We start from the raw sequence: 18,978 nt of genomic DNA, 5'->3' as shown, positions 1-18,978 counted from the left end.
TGTTAATGCTGTTATCACACAGCAGGATTTCCTTAATGCATTCTTATATAAGTGTCTTCATTTTGTTGCTCGCACTAAACGCATTACGAAAGGCTAATCTTGCATTGTTTGTTGGCACGTTTTATACTCAAGTGTACAACAAAAAAGGTGTGGCTAACACCACCTCTCAACTTCCCGATATCATAATGTTAATTACAGTGTGGAGATAAGTAAACAGGATCTCCAACAGCTAAGTGAATTTTAAAGTGAAAGGTCATTGTTGACTTTCATGTTGAATAGTAGCATAATGAGGCAAAATAAACCTATAAGCTCAGTTAGTGTTGCCAAAGCACATATTGCACAGCTATGTTATAAAAAAAAAAAAATCCATCAGATTTACATTTAAAGGACGCAATAGGCATATAAAAAAACCCCACACACAATTAATCCTATGTAGACATGCATGGTTTACTTTAAACTAATTTCCTCAGGTCTCTCTAGTTTCTAGGTCTAGTAATAAAGGATTTTATCAGGATTTAACTTCAATTTCTACACTTTTCTCTCTTTTTTTGCCTTGTGTAATGAATAAAAATGTAACCCTCCCAGGTTTGTTCGATGAAATCAATATGAACCGTCAAGATAAAGTTCAATTCAGGGGCGTTGTGCCACACACCCTTTATCTAACGGGAAGTCACTGCAAAGGCTTTGTCTAACTATCGTGACCAGATGCAACAATCAATATGTGTTCACCTAGTAGCATTGTAAGGCAACACAAAGAACAAACTAACCTGCGACTAACTTTTTCTGTGATTTAGAACAGAATCGTTAGTCTACAAGTTCATGAATGTATGTATACTTTATTGATCCCCTTGGGGAAATTCCTCTCTGCATTTAACCCATTCAATCAGTGAAGCAGTGGGCAGCCATTGGGCGCAGTGTGTAGGGACAGTGCCTTGCTCAGGGGTACCGCAGGGTAGCCGTTCGGTGGGTTTGAACCACCGACCTTCCGATCATGGGGCCAACACTCTACCTACTGAGCTATCCCTGCCGCCCCAAAGTAAACATAAGTTTAGTTTAGTTAGTTTTTGGTGTAATTTAAGTTACTTTCAGAGGTGATTTTCTGGTTTCAGTTGAGTTTTAAAAATATCTACTGTTTCCATCCATCCATTTGCTTATCCTTTCCAGGGTCGCTGGAGCCTATCCCAGCTGTCATAGGGCCAGAGGCAGGGTACAGCCTGGACAGGTCGCCAGTCTAACACATAGAGACACAGACCTATGGGCAATTTAGATTAACCAATTAACCTATCCCCACGCAAACACGGGGAGAACATGCAAACTCCACACAGAAAGACCCCGGCCTGATGGTGGAATTGAACTCAGGACCTTCTTGCTGTGCGGCAACAGTGCTAACCGTGCCACCGTGCTGCCCTACCATTTTCTTTATATGTGTTTTATTATTATTTCTTATAATATGGATAGTATTTGTTAAACACAATCTTAGGAGTGAACCGTTGGTATAGAGGACTGTTCAAAAAGATGGATGCAGACACTCACTGTTATGGATCTCTCCTGACTTTCTCCATACAAACTAATGATCATTTGAACCCAAAATTTTAATCTTCGATTCAACATTACATACAACCTGTTACAAGTGATGTAATTTGGCACATCTCAGCGTTTTCTCCCTATTTCTCTTCCTTAACAATGGCTTCTTGATAGCTACCCTTCCACTGAAACTGATGAGGCTTCAGTGAACATTACGTGACTCAACTGAGGAGTCAGATAATCCTCTGTAGGTCCTGTGTCAGGTCTTTGCAGAATTTTTCCTATTTCTTAAGGACATGGCTTTCAGATATTGTTGCTATGATATACCAAGTTTTCAGCAAATAGTTCTTTGGAAATCATCGCTTTGGTGCCCATCAAACTGTGTTATCTTTGGCATTTTTAACAGATGAATCTTTAAAAATAACTAAAAAAACATGTTTTTCTTACAGGCTGATAGTAACAAAACAATATAAAAATTTGAAATTTGAAAACAATTTGAAAATGGTCAGGTATAACAATTGGATTGTCAGTGAGTAAAAAAAAGCAGCCAATGTCCAAGGAAAACCTTGGAAAGACCTTCACAAAGCCTGGAGAGCTATTGCTCAAGACCACATTAAAATTTACAAGAAAGTCGGTCTCCTTGGAAACAAAATATAAAGACATGAGGCTTTTACACTATACTAAAAGGATTATAACACATTGTGGAGGTAACTAACAAGCCATAAAGTAAAAAATACAGACTTAGTAAATATATTTGTATTTTATTGGTACATACAGTGTTGTAGCAATGTGAAAAGACTAAAGTGAAAGACATTTGGTGTCCATTATTATGTTGTCATAATTAGCTCTTCTAAGTACATAATATTACTTTAGTTATTTTTCAGTCCAGTTATTTACAGTTAACCAAAACGTTTTTTCATACACAGTTTCCTCCTTTTTGCTTTTCTTTTACTATTATTTTTCATTTCCAAAGTAAAACTGAATCACAGATTTCATTGTAAAATGAATTCCACAGGGTGAAGGAGGAGGTGAAGGAAGTCTGATTGGACAGAAATATCCAGAGCAGTGGAGGAAATTTACCAAGCCCGCCTCCAGGACCAAAGAAATCCTCATCTGCCCTTGAACTTTTTAACTTCTAAAGTCTAATAACATTTCAGAATTTTTCCTGGCTCAGACTCAAGGGGCGACACAACAGTAAACTTACCATCAACGCACAATAAAGCAGTGATTCTGATCTTTTTGTTTGTTTGAACAAAGAAACTCGAATATTATAAAACAAACAAACAAAATGTTACAACACTGAGGAGTTTTGTTAATGTCAGTCCTTTGTTGGGTGCTAAAAAGCCTGTAATGAATTGTAACTGCATATAAAAATACTGGTGCATAATGATATTATTGTTTAGGCTTAAATACAGTGCTGTGACACTATTTGTGGTATAACTCACTGTGACTGTTTATGAACAGCTTTTGTAAAGAGCTCTACATTTAACACTATTTAAAACAGTGCTTTTTTTTATTTTATTACATGTGTTTATTTACCTCAGAGTGATATTTAGCTATTAACAGTCGCTGTATGTCTCGCTGTTGTAGGATCTTCTTGAAAATTACAGCAATCTGTCGTTTGTCGGTGGGACGCTCGGATTTCCTGTGCGCGTCCTCGATGCAAAAAAAAAGAAAAGAAGCGTGTGACTGCGCGTCCGCGGAACGGAGGAGGAGTGAACACTTTTACTCTGAAGCAACATTGTCTCGGCAATTGAACGTCTCTCCAGCGTGGCAATATTTCTGAAGGAAAGTCGACGGAGGATCTGTTTTTAGCGGTCGAGAGTTTGATTTGTTAAACTAAATCCACAAAGAGAGGACTCTTATGCAATCCACTTAAGGATTTACGGACTGATATCGGTAGAAAATCGTGGGATTTTGGTTCATTTCTTGACGGGCCCGAACACAGCTCTATACCGATAGAGAGACTCCACACAGGTCTTTTCGTCCTGAAATGGACACAGGAACTGTACCCGAAAAGAAGAGGTAAGAGCAGTGCCGGCTAATGCTACGTATGTGCCCAGTTTTTAAGCATAACTGGAAAATGTGTCTCTATTTAACGTTTGGTTATTGTGAGACCTGCGACACTGTGGCCTTTTTTCAAGGTTAGAGGCTAGTTCGGTGTGTTTCGTCAAAATGTGTCGGCTAGCGGCGCTGTTAGCAATGGCTAACGCAGCTAGCCTACAAATGTAGGTCAACCTGATAAAAACTATCAAAAATGTCGAGTTAACAGGTAAACAGCATCAACTGGTCACTACCCTTTACATCAATCTAGACTTCTTCTTTTTTTTTTACTTAGATTAAATCTGCGTTAAATAAGTGCTACTTAGCCAGCAACGTTTTTGTTTGTGACCATTGCTAAGACTTCCTGCATGCAACATCAGCGTTATTTACATTTATTTTGAGTGTGACACTTTGCTTATTGTATAGCTTATTAATAGTGTATCACTGGTGGTGTACTGTTTGGACTTTAGGTGCCAACCTTGACACTTCAGTGAAAGGCTGCCAGCGCTCATGTGATCAGTGTGGTGTGCGGTTTCTGCTGAAACGTTGAGGCTTTTTTGGGGGGGGGGGGGAGCAGGCCTTGGTTTGAGATTTCCGCGTATTAATTTGTGCTTAACTATAAAACCAGAAGTAGGCATAATTATCTTGTTTTGGAAGGCCTTGTAGAATATACTGTACCCCCTCAATACTGAGCAATATCAATTGCACAAAATCCCACCACCAGAGTGATCAACTTTAATAATCATCAGAGTGCCATAATATCATGTTAGTGGCTAGTAGAGCTGGGCGATAGAACGATAACGATATGTATCGCGATATAACTTTTACTCGATAGAGAAATTAAGCTATCGCGATAGACCTCGCCGCTCTTGTCCTCTTAAAAAAAAAAAAAAAAAAAGGTCAGCCAATCCAAATTAAGTAGCGCAGAGCCGAACCAATCACAGCCGCAGCGTCACGTCGCGTGACTTGTTACGTGCAGCACAAGTGCCAAGCCGCACGTGTGTTTGTTTGGGAAGCAGCCAGCGGGTAATGGAGCCAGCGCGTAATGGAGGAAATGAGTGTGCCGACTAGAAAAATCAACCGAGCGTGACCGAAGAGAAAACAGATGATGGTTCCAATGCCGGAGAGATTGTCGAACGGAAGAGCCATAGAAGTTCCGTAGTGTGAAGGTATTTCGGCTATTTCAAGTCTGACAAAAAACAGAGTAGCGTGCACTGTAAATTGTGCCGAAAGCAAGTCTGGAAATACAATAAACTGGTGCATGCGTCACACTGTGCGCCACGTTATTGTTTCGGTGAAATGAATTTCTACAATACTGTTAATTCTACTCTCTGCAGTGTTTAAATGCTTACATATACACACAGTTACTGTCCCTCCACACATACGACTCGGTTCTGCTTCTATGCCCCAGCCTTGTTTACTTTTTCCCACCGAGGCTTCTAGACTTCTGATTGGCCAACATTTCTGCACGGTTAGGAATATATCGCCACCTGCTGCTTTGGCATGTTCATAGCAGCGTTTTCCTTCATTTCTGCCTTTATGTGTGGACGGGATTATTTTTTAAAACGAAAACGGAAAATCTCAGTTTTCAAAAATACCTGTGTACGTGTGGACGTAGCCTCAGTCTCTGACTGGAAGCGCTAATTCGGCTTTTGTCAGACTAAAGTAACTGTTAAAACTGTTTGAAAAGCTCAGCTACACAACAAGGAGAGATTGAGAATTTCCTTTTAGTTCTCAGTTTATTTGATATTGACAAAAGTTAGTCAGTTTTGTCTGTTCTTCTGTAAAACAAACTAAGATTTATTTTTAGAATTAATATTTTGTTTCTAAGTGGAATTGACAATTTAGTCTGTTTCGTTTGTTCTATTTTGAAACTTAAACGCTTTAGCGGCTGCCTTTTGTGTAGTTTGCAATATTTGCCTTTATTTATCTGAAAAAGTCTCATGTTCCTTAAGTACATCTACCCTGTTGAACTTATGGGAAATAAATATTTAAAAACAAGCTGCTGATTATTTCACATTTTACTTGTGAGCAACGGCACATTTAAATCTTACAAATATAGTTATTTGGCTCATATCGTGATAGATATCGTTATCGCCTGAAATGAAAAAAACATATCGTGATATGAAAAAATCTCATATCGCCCAGCTCTAGTGGCTAGTAACTTTTATTTATACAGAAGCCCAATTGAAGGCTTCATTTGGAGGTCTGTGTGGTAGAACAAGAGAAAGTTGATAAACCATTTTTGACATAAATAAGTTGAGTTGTATCTTAAAAAATAACTAATTCATTAATGGTTAGGTAAAACAAACAAAACAAAACAAAACAAAAAACAACAAAAACAAATAAGTATGGCTATTATAAGTTATCAGAGCCCAAAGGTGTGTGATGGAAAAAGAAGATTTTCCAGGCCCCAAACGGGCCTTTCTCGGTGAGAAGCACATTATTAAACAGTCTATGTCACCTTACAGTGCATACAAAAAAAAAAAACAATCAGTCAAACAAAAAAGCTAATAACACCTAATATTTAAGGTTGGCATTATTTATAAGTAAACCTTACTTAAAAGTGGTTAACATATTTCTATTACAGGTCTGGTGGCCAGAGCCTTTATTTTTAAATGTAGGAAATCCTTAACATCTAGCCACTGCAACCATTACTTTCCCATAACAAATAAAATGTGTAGGACTGTAATACAACTCAACTGCACAGGGATTATTTGTAAACTCTTAATCCAGCCAGACAGTCTGCATCGACTGCAATATGTATCAGATTTTCATGAGTTTTATTGAAGTGCTTGAGTGAAAAAGTGGTTATTAGTATTGACTGTAGAAGAGGATAACTCTGCAGCAAGCAGATTACTCATCCAGGCCTTTCTGTCATTCTTAGATGTTCTAAAATAGGCAGACAGGTGATGAGATTATGCTTCTGTGTATAAATCTTAGATTAGACTACAAAACAAACAAGAGGATAAAAGATGGTTATAATGGTAACAGCAGTCACAAGACCAAAAAATAGTCTGATGAACAGAGTGAATCCTGAGATTAAAAACCCCAAAAAAGGTGGTCATAAGATGGTGAAAGTCATGAAAGAGAAAACAACCTGCAGGTAGGCTGATGGCAAAATAGTAAGAATAACACTGTTTTCAGAAAAGCTTGCTGTGTGTGTATATGCAAACAGTTGTCTTTAAGGAAAAAATGTTATTTGTAATGATGCAAAATATGGTGGGTGGATCTCTAAAAACGTTTGGTTAAAAAAAATTGTCAGAACAACATTTTTTGAAACATTGGCAACTCAACATGGGTGCAAACTGGTTTCATGGAACATCCTAAAAAGCGCACCGGGCTGTTGTTAAGATCTTATCATGACTGTTGTGTGTGTGTCTGTTACCTCCATAGTTACATAAGGATGGTAACTGTGATGCTGGTCACCCTGTAGATATTTTTAACAAATGAATACTCCATTTCCAGGCAGTCACCATATTTTAATGTAGATTGCATTCAGGGGCTTTGCTTATTGTCACCTAATTTGGAGTTTAGGTGAAAGGTTGACATGTAGATTAAAATGTGTTGGAAAAAAATTCCAGTGTGCAGTCTGGTTTGATGCAGATCTGGCTGGTGTCTGTGAGGTGCCTTTGTAGTATTACTTCTGTCTCATCTCTTAATCACTAGGGCTTGACGTCAATAGGAGTGGCCGTGTGTGTGTGTGTGTAGCAATTCGCTAGCTTGTAATTTCCTGGTTCCCTTGAGGGATTCAAGTAGCAGGCTATTCTGAACTTGAAAAAGAAATTGGGTTACTTGATAATATGAAGCATAGGGGGTATGTTTGTTTTTGTTTTTTATGGATTTTTTTGTTTTTCCAGATAAGTTAAAAATGTGTGCTGAATAAACATTCACTTTAGGCCTTCAAAGCTTTAATTGTGATGACTGATTTTCTTAAAGCAAAAAAAGCACTTTACAAAAAAGTAGTGGAAAGGCCCTGCTGGAGTTGTGTTGTGAACTGTTGTATAAACAATGAAACTTGGTCCATATTATATTCCACTTTTATATTTTGGAAACTTTAGGTCACAAATATCTTTATGGTTTGCTGTAAAGTAATTGTACTTTTGTAGTGTGAAGGGCAACATGTCGCACACGAACAAACAGTAAAGTCAGTGATCTTTGCCATGTGAGAAGGAGCATATAAGCTAAATTGTGATAATTCCACATTAAACAATATTTGTAGTCAAAGCTGTAAGAGCCTACTAGATTTATGAAAGGCCCATTTTTTTAAACTTATCATTTCATGTTGTGATTCCAAGTTGTTTTTCCCCCCCTTTGATCACGTTTTAAAATCAAAGCATGGTCAACAAAGACACGGGAAGCCAGAGGAAGTTGATTTGTAACGTCCACTTCTGGTGAGTCAGTCAGACTAGAACACCCAGAAGTCCTGCTGAGTTGCTCTTGTTATCAAAGCTGCAGTTGAGTCAGTGGGTGTTCATGGAATAAATGTAATCAGCTGTAGTAACTATGGCTTGTTGAAATTATTTTAACTTGAGGTGAAATTACTCTTCTTCTTTTTTTTTTTTGTCTTTGTAAACCTGGCATCACTCCCGCCAAATAAGAACAGGAAACTGAGGCTATAGTTCACATGGGCTCATAAAAATTGGACAATAGAATTTGGTGTAAGCAGTATGAAAGCATGGATCCATCCTGCATTGTAGCACCAGTTCATGCTGCTGTTGTAATAATGCGGGTAACATTTTCTTGACACATCTTATACCCCTTAGTGGCTTCCCTGAGCATTGTTTAAACACCAAAGCTTACCTGAGTATTGTTCTTGACCCTGTCCATCTCTTTATAACGACAGTGTATCTATCTTCTGGTGACTGCACCTTGCAGGAATATGCGCTATTTGACAGAGCTCAAGTCATGTCAAACTGTACCCACTGTACTCTGATGACCTCCGCAGTCACAAGATCTCAGTCCAGTAGAGCACCTCTGGGATGTGGTGGATTGGGAGGATTTGCATAATAGGCAGCAAACAAATTTGCAGCATCTTGTTGAATCTGTGCCACAAAGAATTAAAGCAGTTTTTAAAGCAAAAAGGGGTCCAACCCAGTACAAGCAAGGTGTGTCCAATAAAGTGTCTGTGTATTATTACAGTCACCACAAATGTTCATTCAGTTTAATGTTTGTTTGTTTTATTTAGATGGCTCTTTATTGGACAGAATTTCACTTTTCTGATCCACTGCTGTGTGCAAAATATTTAAAAACCAATACGATGTGCTAAAATGTCACACTAAACACACAGGAGTTTGTGTATGTTTGCTATTTACAAAAATATTACTTCATGTAGCTATAATGCAAGTGATTAATTTGACTTTTAAATGAGTTATTTTGAGCCCTGCTCTGATTTTCTCCCTACATTGGGCAGTGTTGTTTCTCCAGAGCTGGTTATATAATAGTTTGGTGTCACACTGAACAGGACGGAGTGTTTGTCTTTTTAAAAAAAAAAAAATAATAATTGGGACAGCCTCTAGTAACAAGTTTCATAGGGAACTGCTAACGTTGTTCACACTGAATTTTATTGTGGAGTGTTTTGTTTTTCTATTAATCTCTACTCCACTTGGCTACAAGCCAAATACATTTTGTTTATGTAATAGCGCCAATTCACAAACAAGTCTAAAGTGAGCAATACTACAAAATGTGACTGCTGTAGGGCAAGTAGAGGGCAGCTGGGCAGACATGACCACGTGCTTTAATCCTGTTGCATAATGATGGCCTCTCTGGTGGCCTTAGTTTTAACATCAAGTGAACTGGGTGTTCCTAGGGAAGCTGATTTCAAGCTTGGAAATGGTGGAGGCGGTTATGAAATAGTAGCGGTTTTAGATTTTTGGAATTTAGTGTCACAACTGAATTAGAAAAGCACAAAAGTGAAGGTGGTGTTTGACTATTGTCCAAATGGGAAACTTTAGAAACTGTCTGCTGTTGTTTATGACCTATAAATTTACTACTTCTCTACTGTATCCTTATCAGTGGTGCTTTTAAAGGTTTCATAAGAGGTACACAGTACTGTTCTGTTCAATGAAGCCTTAGGTAAATGAGATAAATAACCTTTGTAATGGCTCTTTATTCAGTAGGGTTGTATTCTGGTGCAGTATTACTTGTCTGCTTGATTTGGGCAGGATTTGCATGAGGACCTGATACAACTACAAAAGAAAATGCGTATGGCAGGCTAATGGTTCAGTCATGATGAGCTGCTCAGCAAGAGAAGTTTCTCAGTGTGTGTCCTGTGTATAAAGCTATATTAACCATTTGTGATCCTTTAGTTTGTAATGATAAATTGACCTAATTAATTGAGTAGGCTGGAGGTGATTGTGTGATACATACAGACAGAACTGCTCTTATTTTGACCAGATATCCTGGCTGTGTCCAACAGAGTTTACAGAGGGTGTTGTAAATATTTGTCCATGGTATTGACAATAGTAACGGTGAATCTGCATGCATGTATGGGTGTAACTGCTGCTTGGCTTGAAATCTGTTTACATTACATATAAAAACAATCTTCAAGAGGTTTCCTCTTGGTTAATACACAACCAAAAGTCTCAGTTTGTCACTTGATATTGTTTTAGTTTTATTCAAAGTATTTTGATGATAATGTGCGTTAGTTTTAGTCTCGTCTAATCTTTTTCCTCATTTCTGTTTTGATTGTTTTGCTGCTGTTTTTGTCAACATTTATGATGGTCCAGCATAGCGAGCTATACACCTCGCTATGCTGGTGTATAGCGAGGTAAATGGAAAATGCTCAGCGTCAAATGTCCCTCTGCTTTGCAGTGATGCAACAGATGGAGTCTCCTCAGTAAATATAGTTAGCCTTATCTTGTCCCAACTCTGGCTGTTTTTAACAGAACCGCTCTCTCTTTCTTTGCTTGTCCACTTTGCTCAGTTTGCATTAGCATAACTGTGGCTACCTGCACACTTCATTTGGAAGATGATTAACTTGCTCACTAAAGTCCTGAATGTGCTCTGGGTTTTGGCTTGAGTTGCAAATTGAGTTCGGATTTCTTGGTTGGCAAGAAAGAAAGAAACTGAGAAAAAGTACATTTAATGTAAAGATGTGTAAGACAGACTTTGATTATCAAAATCTAGTAAAAGTTTTTTTTGTTTTTCTTGAAAGATTTTGGTTTCAAGAACTTTGACGAACAACAAATGCATGAGCTTTCAGAAACCTTAAATATTTTTGTCATCAATATTAGCCAAAATTATCTTTATTGTGACCTTTGTCATACTCAATCAGCCCTACTTCATCATATGCTTTTTCAATTGCTACAGTTAAAAAGGGGCGACAAGTGGAAAAATAATACAAGGAAGTGTGTTACTAAGGTTTGTGGGCTGCAATGTTTTTGCACTGATTTAGTCAATTCTCAGAAACTCTGGATGAAAGCATTCTTCCAGAAGATATTCCCTTATTTGGTGTTTGGGTGAAGAAGATGGAGCCCTCTTACAATCCGGACCCAAATCTCCCATAAGTGTTTAATTTGTTACTGTGACCACAGCATATGACTCACATCATTTCCATAGTCATCAAACCACTCAGTGACCTTCATGCCCTGTGCATGTGGGTATTGTATCCCGAACTTACTCCAGGATAGAAATGTTTTACCAGATGATGAAGGTATGGGTTGACATTCCCCCAACATTAAAGAGGTGCTGGCTTCCTCACTGTAGAATTCAAGATTCTCCAGTTTATATCTACATGCATGGTTTGACAGTTGAGGAGTGGAGTAAGAAGGAAAGAGATCGTGTACATGTGTGGATTGGCTGTTATCCAGTATGATTTTGCTCTTTCTCTCTCTCTTTTTTCCCTGGGTTGAAAAGTGGTCACTGCATTCATGTTTAGATTTTTGTTTGTGCAGCTTTGTTGGGAGATGCCTCACATGTTTACAGACTGCTTTTTTTGCTCTCAGCACCATGTTTGCGACTTCCTGGGGGACAAATGCTTTGCCTAGACTTGTGCAAATCCTTCTGCCCCAAAGGACTAATTACGTTGCACAGGAGTTTGCACATATTATATAGTTGATGGAAAAAATGCATCCTGACACCCTGCCAGGTGATTTGATATACAGTAAGCTAATTTTAGTTAGCCGGCCCCTTTTCTTGTTGGAGAGCCTCAAATAACAGCATGGCCTTGGTCAGCGCTGCAAGTGCGTAACAGATCAATTTCAATTAGGTGTGTGTTTCATAGCCAAGGGCTTTTGAGCGTCCATCCATTCCATCCATGACATTTCCTTGTCATGCTGGTCCAGTGTCAGCTAAATGCATTTGGGTTGAAGTAGAGCAGTGTGGTTGACAATTAGGATGATGATTTTCCAGTGTATTTATGTTTGTGGTCATAGAAGAATCTGTATTGCACAACAGTGCAAATAAAACACCAAATCAGTGCCTTGTTGAATGTTTTTCTGTCCAGCTGAATATAAAAACAAGAGCATGATTTTTTTTAATTTTTTATATATATATATATATATATATATATATATATATATATATATATATATTAGCCATCTATTTTTATCACTTTAAAGATTTTGGGTGTTTTAAAGTACCGTCAGCTCCTGTGATTTTTTTTTTTTCCTTTTCTTTACAGTCCTCTGAGAGTCCATTAGGCAGACCTTCGATCACTGCCTGGATTAAATGTAAGATCGAAACTGGAGCTATGGTCAGCAGAAGCAGTCATGAGCCACTAACATAAATGAAAGAAACTGTGATCATTTGTTAGTCCTGGTAGGTGAAGGTCACTCGCAGTGTGTCACTGTGTTAGTGTGCTTGTGTGTTTACCCTGTGTTGGTGCAGGTATTGTCATCTCTCGTCCCCATAGATTGGTTGAACCAGGCTTGTAAACATCATGATGATTGATGTTGCACTGTAGCTTGGCCGTGCACCAAGAGACAGGAGAATCTATGACTATCCTCCTAGCCAATCACTTTGAGTGGGAGGACTCAGTTTCTTTTGGTCAACAGCCAATAAGATGCTTGCAGATAGCTATGCATGTAAATGAGTCCGACGGGGGTCTAGACGGTGGCTTGGCCGTGAGGTTGCTTGTTGCAGACTCCAGCTGCCGCAGCATTCTCTAGACACTGTAGGCTGTAGAAAGGAGGGATGTCAGGTCTAGCAGTGTGCATAACAAACCCGGTATGTGTCAGAGCTGTGGCTGATCCACTACCTTTGTCCAGCAGAGCGAGCTCAGAGCGCAGGAAGGAGAAATCAAGGGATGCAGCACGATGTCGGCGTGGGAAGGAGTCAGAGGTGTTTTACGAGCTGGCCCAGCAGCTGCCCCTGCCCCACAGTGTCAGCTCCAGCCTGGACAAGGCCTCAATCATGAGACTCACCATCAGTTACCTGCGCATGAGAAAACTGCTTTCCATTGGTAGGTATCTGTATATATCTGTATGCTATTCCACCTAATAATGAGAAGTTCAGCTTGGTGCACAGTTGTGTTTCTTTACACTCTTCTGATTATTGAATTGTGCAGCCATTGTTGTTTATGTCATGTAGCCCCATAAGGTTTCAGTTACAGGTCCGTAGTGTAAATTTGAATTGTTTATAATAAACTCTGCCAACAACGTGTTGTGATATAATAATAATAGGATATTTCCATGCCATTTACCTGATCTCCTTTTCCTTTGCTTTTCCCCCCCTGCCTCCCTCTACCTCAAATTCTCCCTCCTCTCCTCCTTCTGTTTTCTCCTCTAGATGAGCCAACAACAGAGGAAGATGCAGAGCTTGATATTCAGCTAAACAGCTCCTACCTAAAAGCTCTGGAGGGCTTTCTGATGGTGCTGTCCGAGGATGGAGATATGATCTATCTCTCCGAGAATGTCAGCAAGTGCCTCGGGCTTGCACAGGTTGGTTTGATTTGACCTGCTGTGTCAGAAGGGAGAAGCACAGAGCAAGAGATTGATCGGAGGAGACAAAAGTGCAAAATTCAGGGCAGAGGAGTTTTTGCGTTGACTGTATAATATAGTACAGTATTTTCTACAGTTAATTTTGTGCAAATACAGATCTGAATTGTGTGTCTTTGGAATTAAAGTGATTTGAAATTTGGTTCTTTCTAGAAAAAGGTTAGATCCTGTATTTGTTAACTGTTACTAAGCATTTTTGTCTCTCTCTCTCTGTACTCTGCAGTTTGACTTGACTGGACACAGTGTGTTTGACTTCACACATCCCTGTGACCAAGAGGAGCTGAGGGAGATGCTCATCCACAGACCCGGTGAGTAGTGTCTCTTTATGAAACCTACAACACAGAGGAAGGGAGAAATAAACGAGCGCAGCACTGTGTCAGGTCAACCAATTAGCAGGAAGCGCAGTTCAATCTGAGCCGATAAATTCATACCAAGAAGCTGTGAGAACAATTGATCATTTCCTCTATCTAGTCACGAGGTCAGCACGATCAATGAGGTCATGTCAGCTTATAGTTTTGTGATTGTGGTGAATCACAAATTGTGCTTACACCTGTGGTTCATAACATTGGTGTGACTGGTAATTTGTTAACAGTAGGTCTAATTGGAACCCACACGTGGTTCTGTACTGCTTGGATTTGGACTCACTGCACACTGATGGTATGTGCACTTATAACGGCTGGTAGCGTTGCAGCAACCACTTTTGCACCCTGGTGTCTCCTGTATGCAAATTGGAGTTGCCCAACACTGAAATATGAAGATTTAAAATAGAGGCAGTAATAAATGGAAGTGGTCACCATTGAAACAGCATGTAAGAAGCAGCTTCCCCCCTTTTGTAATTGTGGCTCCATTATTCCTGCTTCTGTGATTTCAGGCTCCAAGAAATCCAAGGAGCCAAATACAGAGCGTAGCTTCTTTCTGCGGATGAAGTGCACCCTCACGAGCAGGGGCCGCACTGTCAACGTCAAATCTGCTACATGGAAGGTAGGCTGTGGTGGGAACACACTCGCAGACCTGCCATCAGAAGCAGTAATGTAATAAGTGATAATATATTTATTTGTGTTGCCGTTTCCAATGTGCGTTGTTCATCTCGGTTTGTCAACACCACGGCTGCTGGCTGAGTCAATCACATTTCACAGAACATTTTAATAAAGCCTGGCCTCCTTTGAGCTGGACCACTGTGCTGTTGGCAATAATAAAGCCACGTGATGACAGCTATTGTGGGCTAAAGAGCAGGGAGGAGTGATGAAAACAAGACTAGTAAGCAGCTGTCCACGTGATGTCATTTTTGTAGGTGCTGATGACTGAGGGAGAATAAAGTCAGCGTAGCTTATGATCAGTGTGTTTGAAAACTAGTTTGCATCCATAAAAGTGAATGATGCAAACTACATTGAGTTATGGCAGACAATGTTACTGTGTGAAGGAAATGAACATACTTAAATTTGCAATGCTTCTCATTTACAGATTATGTCAAAGGACTGAAAGTAAAAAAAATATGTTGTGGTCACACAAAATACAAAAGTACATCCCATAATCATCACACAACTGTTGTCCTCCTGCAGGTGCTTCACTGCACAGGTCACGTGCGCGTTTATGACAGCCCGGACGAAGAGGGCACCAACGGGCAAAAGGAGCCACCTGTGCCCTACCTGGTTTTGATCTGCGATCCAATCCCGCACCCCTCCAACATTGAGGTCCCTCTGGACACCAAGACCTTCCTCAGCCGCCACACGATGGACATGAAGTTCACGTACTGTGATGAGAGGTTAGTTTGCCAGTGGGAGTAAGACTTATATGCTTAAGATACAGGGATCAAATCTAAATCAGCTCCTTAAACCTATGTTCTCGCTATTGCCGCTCATCAGCGTTGCTCTATCTATTGTAGTGTAGTGACACAGAGCCATCTAGTGCTCAGTGTAGGTACTACAGAATTCAATCTAAATAAATTGTTTGTTTCTCTAGGATCACTGATCTCATGGGTTATGATCCAGAGGACCTGTTGGATCGTTCTGTGTATGAGTACTACCATGCTCTGGATTCAGACCACCTTACCAAGACCCACCAAAACTGTAAGAATAAACAAAAATGTTAAACATAATTGGATTTAAAAGTTTAAAACAGATGTTAGCTGTTTAATTTTGCCTAACTTAATTTTTTTTCTCTCCTCTTTTTTTTTCTTTTTCCCCCTGATGTTTTTAGTGTTTGCAAAAGGCCAAGTCTGCACAGGCCAGTACCGAATGTTGGCTAAGAAAGGAGGCTTCGTGTGGGTGGAAACACAGGCCACTGTCATTTACAACAACAAGAACTCCCAGCCACAGTGTGTTGTCTGTGTCAACTTCGTGCTCAGGTACACTGAAGTCTCACTGAAGTCATTCTTTCAGAGGAAACACAATAATCCTAACCCTTACCCTTAGGTAAGGGTTAGGATTATCTTTTTACTTGAGATACACTGGTAGTAATTTTACAGCAGCATAATTTCATCGTGTCCTTCCTCTGTTGTAGTGGCATCCAGGAGGAGAAACTGATCTTGTCAGTGAAGCAGACCGCAGATTTGAAGCCGGTAAAGGAGGAACAGCAGGAGGAAGACCAGCTTGTAGTCGAGATCAGCCAGGTCGAGCTCTCTCCAGTCCAGCCAAAGAAGGCTGAACTGGAGAAGGTGGAGGAAGTGCAGAAGGAGGAGGAGGTGGTGAAAAGCCCAAAGATGAACATACTCAAAATCCTTACTGATTCGGCAGTCACCCAGCTGCCGATTAACCTGTATGACCACCTAAAGGGAGAGCCTGAAGCCCTCACCATGCTGGCACCAGCTGCCGGAGACACGATCGTCTCCCTGCACTTCAGCTGCCCCGGTTAGTACCCGACTAAACATACTTAAACTTCTTTAAACAGCATAACTTGGTTTATTTCTTGCTAAATGAAACGATTCTGACCTTGTCTACCCTCAGGTACAGAATCAGATAGCCATCTTCTGAAGGATGTCCCTCTCTACAACGATGTAATGCTTCCCTCCACAGATGACAAGCTGGTTCTGCCTCTTTCCCCTCTGCCACCCAGTGAGCCTCTGGATGTTTCCAGCACTAACTCTGAAGATTCAAAGTCTGAGAGCTATGCTCCAGCCCAGTCTACTACCACAACCAGCCACAGGCCCCCAGCGGTAAAACTGACTTACTATTTTGTTGTCAACATAAGACATTGACAGTTAATATTTTTAACCACTCAGTAATATCTATTGGAAAAAAATGACCTTTGACTTCTCTTCTTTTTAGCCCGGCAGTCCACTGGACTTCTGCTTCCCCATGGATTCAGAGATGAACTCGGACTTCAAGCTAGACTTGGTTGAGAAGCTGTTTGCTATTGATACAGAGCCCAAAACACCCTTCAACACACAGGTAGTAAATCTAGAAAAAGCATCACTTTTTACTTTTTTTTTTTTTTAAATTAAGTTAGTCATGAATCACATAAACACCAGAGTTTTCTGTATTCTTATCCATTTGATTTTTTGTTTCCTCATAAGGAAACGGAGGACTTTGATCTGGAGATGTTAGCTCCATACATTCCCATGGATGATGATTTCCAGCTGCTCAGCCTGCCCCCAGGAGAGCCTTTGTCTTGTGGATCAGTCAAGTCCCTTGAGAGTACTCCAATCCACAGCTATCCCAGCTCCCCCTTCAGTGCGCCAGGCAGTCGCACAGCTTCCCCAGCACCACCTGTGGAGCCTGTAGATGCTCCTCATCCTCCCACCATCTTGGCAAATGGGTAACATCTCTTAAACGTTTTAATTTTTTTGGCCAAATTACATTTTTATGGCCTTTTTTTAGAGGCTAGTTAAGGCCTACTTTTTGTGTGCTGCAGAGCCCCACATTTGGAGAAAGAGATGCCGCTGAGGACCCTCGCAGTTCAGAATGCACAGCGCAAAAGAAAAATTTGTGACCTAAAAGAGATTATAGAACAGGTTAGTCCTCAGCACATACGCATAGTCGGTATAATCTGACTTCTGGAAGTGGGACCGTCTTTCTTTCTTTATTTATTTATTTATTTATTTATTTTTCAGGGAACTTCGCTCCAGCAGCAGGTTGAAAAGGGCAAAAAGCTGAAGCCTTCAGGGTCTGGTACAACCAGGACCATCGTTCTGCTGTCTTCAGGTGAATAAACTAGTTCTTTTTTGTAAGTAGTGTTACTGTGTTACTTGAAATTGAACATCAAAGATTCAACTGGATCTTTTCCGATCTTAGATTTGGCGAGTCGCCTGCTTGGCAGCACTTCAGAGGCCACCAGTTCCTCCTTCGGCCTGCCGCTCCTCACCCGCGACGACTGCGAGGTGAATGCACCCTTACAGGGTCAGTACTTACTGCAGGGAGAGGAGCTGCTTCGTGCTTTGGACCACATCAACTGAGTCAATATTTAGCCTGCTCACTGCTGGACTAGACTGGACACTACAATTTGTTCCTCACATTGTCAACCAAACCCCCAACGCCCCCTCCAAAACACAAACACACGTTTCCAAGACCTCCCACCCCCACTTATTTATGTATCTGTATGAGTTTATTATAGTTTGGCTGCTGTTTGTGCACATCTTGTGATATTTGCAGCATTCCACCGTGACAAACACCATAGCAGCAATTGGGTTTAAGTGCGAGCGATTCAGGCATCGCGTGATGTCCAGCTGTCCTTTCTTGGTTAGTTTTTTCTTCTTTCCTCTCTTCCTGGGAGTTTCTCAGCACACGGCGCCTTGACGGATGACCCATTCCCAGCTGGTCACCACAGAATCTGGTGCCACTGCCAGCAGTGTATTGTAAGCTTCAGTCGCACAATTTATATTTTCTTAAAAAGAAAAAATATTACCAGCAATATATATTAAGCCTTTTTAAAGTAGTTTTAATGGGGTTTGAACAATTGTATTTTTCCTCCCATACTTGTATGTTGTAGTACTCGTACCTAATAAGATGTCTTTAGTCCAGAAGTATGAATATATTGTTTAAAATATTGTTTAATAAATGTTATCTCAATTTATTAGCTATCAGTCTTTGAGGTTAATACATGAAATTGTGTAGCAGTCCAGTACATGTCACTTTATTACTTTACTGTAAGTGTGTGTTACTGTACATATACCAGGGAAATTTTATTTTGCTCATTATGGCTTCAGAGTGCTCAATGAAATCTGAATAACCTCCTCACGTTTACTTCTCATGCAGAATTGGCATTTTAAACATTCATGAATTGAATTCATGTAATTTTTTCCTTTTTGGTCTTTACTGTGTGTGACATACTCAAAGCAGTTTAAATCAGTGCGACTTCATATGTTACTATCATCATCATCATCATAGCGGCAACATTTGTGACTTCTGTGCTCATGTAATGGTAGTCAGTTTAATACCATTCATCCTTGCCATAGTGTTGGGTCTCTCTTGCTTCCTTTTGCTGTCCTAACAACATTAAATGGCTTTAATAAAGTGCACCCTCTCAGGCTCCGTGAGCT

General features: G+C 40.1%; 1 protein-coding gene across 3 annotated transcripts; it reads left to right on the top strand.

The window, feature by feature from the left end:
- Positions 1-3,236: 3,236 nt before the first annotated feature.
- hif1aa (hypoxia inducible factor 1 subunit alpha a) lies at positions 3,237-18,957 on the top strand. Of its 3 annotated transcripts, none has more exons than XM_080871619.1 (15): positions 3,237-3,549; positions 12,777-12,970; positions 13,297-13,448; positions 13,729-13,813; positions 14,377-14,486; positions 15,065-15,267; positions 15,465-15,571; positions 15,702-15,849; positions 16,005-16,351; positions 16,517-16,656; positions 16,769-16,891; positions 17,017-17,258; positions 17,355-17,454; positions 17,554-17,644; positions 17,735-18,957. In XM_080871619.1, the coding sequence occupies exons 1-15, from the start codon at positions 3,518-3,520 to the stop codon at positions 17,893-17,895; spliced, it is 2,235 nt and encodes a 744-aa protein (XP_080727745.1). In that variant the 5' UTR covers positions 3,237-3,517; the 3' UTR covers positions 17,896-18,957. The 3 variants fall into 3 exon arrangements, with proteins under 3 accessions (XP_080727745.1, XP_080727743.1, XP_080727744.1); XM_080871617.1 differs by having other exon boundaries at positions 3,238-3,549; positions 16,448-16,656; XM_080871618.1 differs by having other exon boundaries at positions 3,239-3,549; positions 12,780-12,970; positions 16,448-16,656.
- The last annotated feature ends 21 nt before the right edge of the window (positions 18,958-18,978 follow it).

This window comes from Rhamphochromis sp. 'chilingali', assembly GCF_963969265.1.
Source record: "Rhamphochromis sp. 'chilingali' genome assembly, chromosome: 21".
NCBI lineage: Eukaryota > Metazoa > Chordata > Actinopteri > Cichliformes > Cichlidae > Rhamphochromis > Rhamphochromis sp. 'chilingali'.
The sequence above is the reverse complement of the archived record's forward strand: the minus strand, read 5'-3'. Positions and strand labels throughout refer to the sequence as shown.

Excerpts from the sequence above, each read along its gene's own strand:
- hif1aa (XM_080871617.1), top strand. The coding sequence starts at position 3,518 with ATGGACACAGGAACTGTACCCGAAAAGAAGAG. Across the intron at positions 14,487-15,064 it reads TCAAATCTGCTACATGGAAG|GTGCTTCACTGCACAGGTCA; the intron begins GTAGGCTGTGGT and ends GTCCTCCTGCAG. Across the intron at positions 15,268-15,464 it reads TTCACGTACTGTGATGAGAG|GATCACTGATCTCATGGGTT; the intron begins GTTAGTTTGCCA and ends TTGTTTCTCTAG.